Raw genomic sequence first — 3,874 nt, 5'->3', positions numbered from 1 at the left:
TAGAGCAAATGACAGAAGTGACCTTTTGTAGCTAACAGGTCTGGTGAATCTAGATGTAAGGATCAGGTTTATGGTTAGATAAACTGAATAATTTCATAAATATAAGCTGAATTTAGTTCAAAAATAATATATAGTAGCATAAATTGTATATATCTCATAGATTCTACAGTAGACCATCAAAACAAAGCACTTCCCAAAACCAAAAAGAGCGAAAGCGCTAGCATGGTGCGTGGCTGTAGTCTCCAAACATTTCACACTAGGTTTTATTTTACTCTTACAAAATATCAACTTTTATTTTAGAAATATACACAAAGATATCTTTGTGCTACAAAAAGAACAGACACACAAAAAAAGAGCTCAGCATTAAAAAAAAAAAAAAAACAACAACCGGGGGGGGGGCCAAGAAGCCGCTGTACAAAACGCCCCATCAAAAGGCCTCTGTCTTTTTCTGCAATATTTAGTGCTTGTAGATTTGCTTTTACGGTGCGGAGGGCCTTCACAATGGCCGGTTCTTTCTCTCTGGCTGAAGCCTCAGCCAACAGCTGCTCTCCAATGTCAATGCGGCAGTGTATGACACGGCCTTCATTTCCATAGAAAAGCCACAGTGACATGCAGCCGAGGAGTGCCGCCCCCCCTCCGGCTCATTCACGCCCATTGTCTGCAGAGTTCTTTTAGTGTCTTTAATCAGGGCCCTACAGTACTAAGAGTCTTGTTCTCTCTGCCAATGAGGGAAACAGCTATTGCACATGATACAGGCATTCCCAGTGACGCAAAGAGGGACTCGTCCCCTTTGTTTTTGGCGAAAAAGTGCCACAAAGTTCCATAAGTGGATAAGTAGTACCAGAAGGAGACTACAACAGACTAAACAGTGGCAGAGCTGTGGAACTTGCACACAGATCATTATGAGAGACACAAATTAGAAATCTCCGAACTCAGGAACTGCGGGATTCTCCGTGTCTGTGTTTTGGAGCGACTGGGGCTTGCATAAAACAACCGCAAACTCTCCGTCCAGTGTCTTGTGGCGGTTCCCTCGCGGAACCCTAACATGACCCAGCACCAACACCTCTCTTAGGAGTTCTCGGAGCGGACTCGCTCATACACAAGTGGCAGGAGCCCCCGCGGGTTCGTACTTGGCCTTGTGTCCTTTCAGTGCTGGATGTGGCTTCAGGTAGGGCCCGCTTCCCGTGAACACGCATGCAGCCTTCCTCCGGGTCCTCTTCCTCAGCTTGCGGCTGAAGACGTTCTGCCAGGACTGCAAGGTCTTGGAGGTCCAGATCCACATGCCGCTGGTGATGCCCACCACCAGCAGCATGAAGATCTTGACCATGAAGATCTCCACGGCTGGGATGGAGCTCTTCATGATGCACTCTTCTCCGCCGCCTCCTTCCAAGCAGCGCTGCTCTCCGGCCAGGACCTTCCAGTAGTCCATGTTGAGGCGCTCGTAGAAGTAGCAAGCGATGACGCATGTGGCGGGTACGGTGTAGAGGACGGAGAAGACCCCGATGCGCACCATCAGCTTTTCCAGCTTGTCCGTGTTCTCGCCCTCGGTCTTCATCACTTTGCGGATGTGGAAAAGCGCCACGAAGCCAGAGAGCAGGAAGGACGTGCCGATAACGAGGTAGCAGGACAGTGGGATCAGGACGAAGCCGGTCAAGGCCTTGACATCCATGCTTCCGACATAGCAGATGCCTGTGAGCTCATCCCCAGCCACCCTCCTCATGACCAGGATGAGGATGGTCTTAATGGCAGGGATGGCCCAAGCAGCCAGGTGGAAGTAGCTGCTGTTGGCTTCGATGGCCTCATGGCCCCACTTCTTCCCAGCGGCCAGGAACCAGGTGAGGGTCAGGATCACCCACCAGAGGGAGCTGGCCATGCCAAAGTAGTAGAGGATGAGGAAGACTATGGTGCACCCTGTGCTCTCCAGGCCCTCCTGGATGACGTACTGGACGCCGCTGTCGCGGTCGCAGGCCACGTTCTCGCCCCCCACGAAGAGCCGGATGAGGTAGCCCACAGAGTAGACGCAGTAGGACATGGAGAGGAAGATGATGGGCCGCTCAGGGTACTTGAAGCGCTGCGGGTCGATGAGGAACGTCAAGACGGTGAAGGCGCTTGAGACGAAGCACAGAATGGACCAGATGGCAATCCAGACCAGGGAGAAGCGCTTGTCTGCTTGGCTCCAGTACACGTCCACTTTGGGGTAGCACTTCGGGGCGCATGACTCGCTCTTTTGGACGAAGTGGAACTTCCCAGGGTTCCCGCACGTGTCCTTGCCCATCCTCTCCTTAACAGGGAGCTCCTGGCTGTTCCCGGAGCGGGGAGGGCGCGAGTCCGGAGGCTGGGTGTGCGATCCCTTAGCCGGGTCGTCGCTCCCGTTGTTGGGGGCCTCCATGCACAGGAAGTTGGGGTCGTTCTTATTGGGCAGCCTGGAGCAGTCCAGCGAGTCGGGCCAGTGGAAGTTGAACTGCTCCATGATGGGGGAGCACTTCTGCCTGGCCTGCTCGCACATCACCCGGCAGGCCGGGATGGGTGTGGAGACCTGCTCCGTGCACATGGGGGCGTAGAGCGAGCACAGGAAAAATCGGAGGTGGCTGTGGCAGCCAAACTCGATCAGCGGGGCAAACTCGTGAAGCTTTATGGCAGCCTCTCCCTGATCCTCGTGCCCCATCAAGTTGGGCATAACCGTCAGGTTGTAGCCAATGTCTTTGCACAGGGGGATGGCGATTTCCTGGCATCTGCCTTCCCCCGGCCGGTCCGGGTCGATGGAGCTGATGGCACGGCTCCGCTCGGACATGCAGAGCAGCAGCAGACAGCTCAGGAAACTCCGTCCAGAAGCGGAGGCGATCATCCTTACTCCTCCTGTGGGTTAACTCATGTAGAACCGTAACGGTGGAGGAAAACGTGGGGCACACAGGGGGCAAATACGGCTCTGTATTTAAATGGGAGGCAGTTCTCTCTTTCGGTTACGCAGCAGAAGTGTTCAGTTCAGTTGTAGGACGGGTTTGTTAAGTTTGGTGATTGCAGATTTTACTCACAAGTCAAAAACAGGCCAGAGAAGACCGAGAAGACCTGGGCAACTGTTATTGTCTATAGACGTTCCTTGAAGTTCCTTGAAGTTCCTTGAAGTTCCTCGAAGTTCTTTGAAGTTGCTCAGAGTTCAGAAGTGCTTCTCAATGTGGAAAGCCTCATTTTGGGGGATGAAAGCAAACTCCAAACCCTTTCCAGGGAAATGAGGACACACATGAGGACAAAATCCATCACAGACGTTGACGCTGATAACTCACAGGTTCTTCTTCACCAGTCAAAAGACCTGAGCCTGCTTCGGTCCTGTGAGGCACTTCGTTCATCCTTCAAATCCTTACAAATAAAAGTGGAGCCACCTCTCGCTCCCACGGTGGGCTAAACCGATAGGATAGTCCACGGGCGCGAACGGCGGACTCCCAGTCTCCCAGCACGGGTACGAACCGTCAACCTTCACGCCGAGGTCCAACTTACTACTTTCTCACTCCGAGCGATTCCCGGAGACTTTGGGACTCTGAGTTCTTCAGCTGTGCGGCGTTATTTTTTTTTTTGGGTCCTCCACCCGTTTTCTCCACAATTCCGCCTTCCTGCGTCCGGATTGGTCCGCAGCCACCGCCTCCTGCGCTGCCATTGGCTACCTCCGCCAACTCCCACCCTCCCCCGCCGCCTCCCCCGCCGCGATTGGCTGGAGCCGTCCCCCGCATTCTAGCAACCCTAGCAGAGCGAGGCGGGGCTTGCCTGAATACGGGTGGGGATTAAAAAAGCAGCCCCTGTCTGCTAGCGTCCTGAGCTAACCTGCCAAAACAGATCCGCCTTCAAAAGACAGCTCCTTTGCATAAGAAAGCTGCAACTGACA

At 53.5% G+C, this 3,874-nt stretch overlaps 1 protein-coding gene across 1 annotated transcript; it reads right to left on the bottom strand.

Moving 5' to 3' along the window:
* Nucleotides 1-278: 278 nt before the first annotated feature.
* Nucleotides 279-3,516, bottom strand: fzd10 (frizzled class receptor 10). Its single transcript, XM_072681137.1, has one exon. It carries the CDS (start codon nt 2,843-2,845, stop codon nt 1,094-1,096), a length of 1,752 nt encoding a protein of 583 aa, XP_072537238.1. The 5' UTR covers nt 2,846-3,516; the 3' UTR covers nt 279-1,093.
* Nucleotides 3,517-3,874: the final 358 nt, after the last annotated feature.

Source organism: Salminus brasiliensis, chromosome 6 (genome assembly GCF_030463535.1).
Source record: "Salminus brasiliensis chromosome 6, fSalBra1.hap2, whole genome shotgun sequence".
Classification (NCBI taxonomy): Eukaryota; Metazoa; Chordata; class Actinopteri; order Characiformes; family Bryconidae; genus Salminus; species Salminus brasiliensis.
This window is presented reverse-complemented; position numbering and strand designations above follow the sequence as displayed.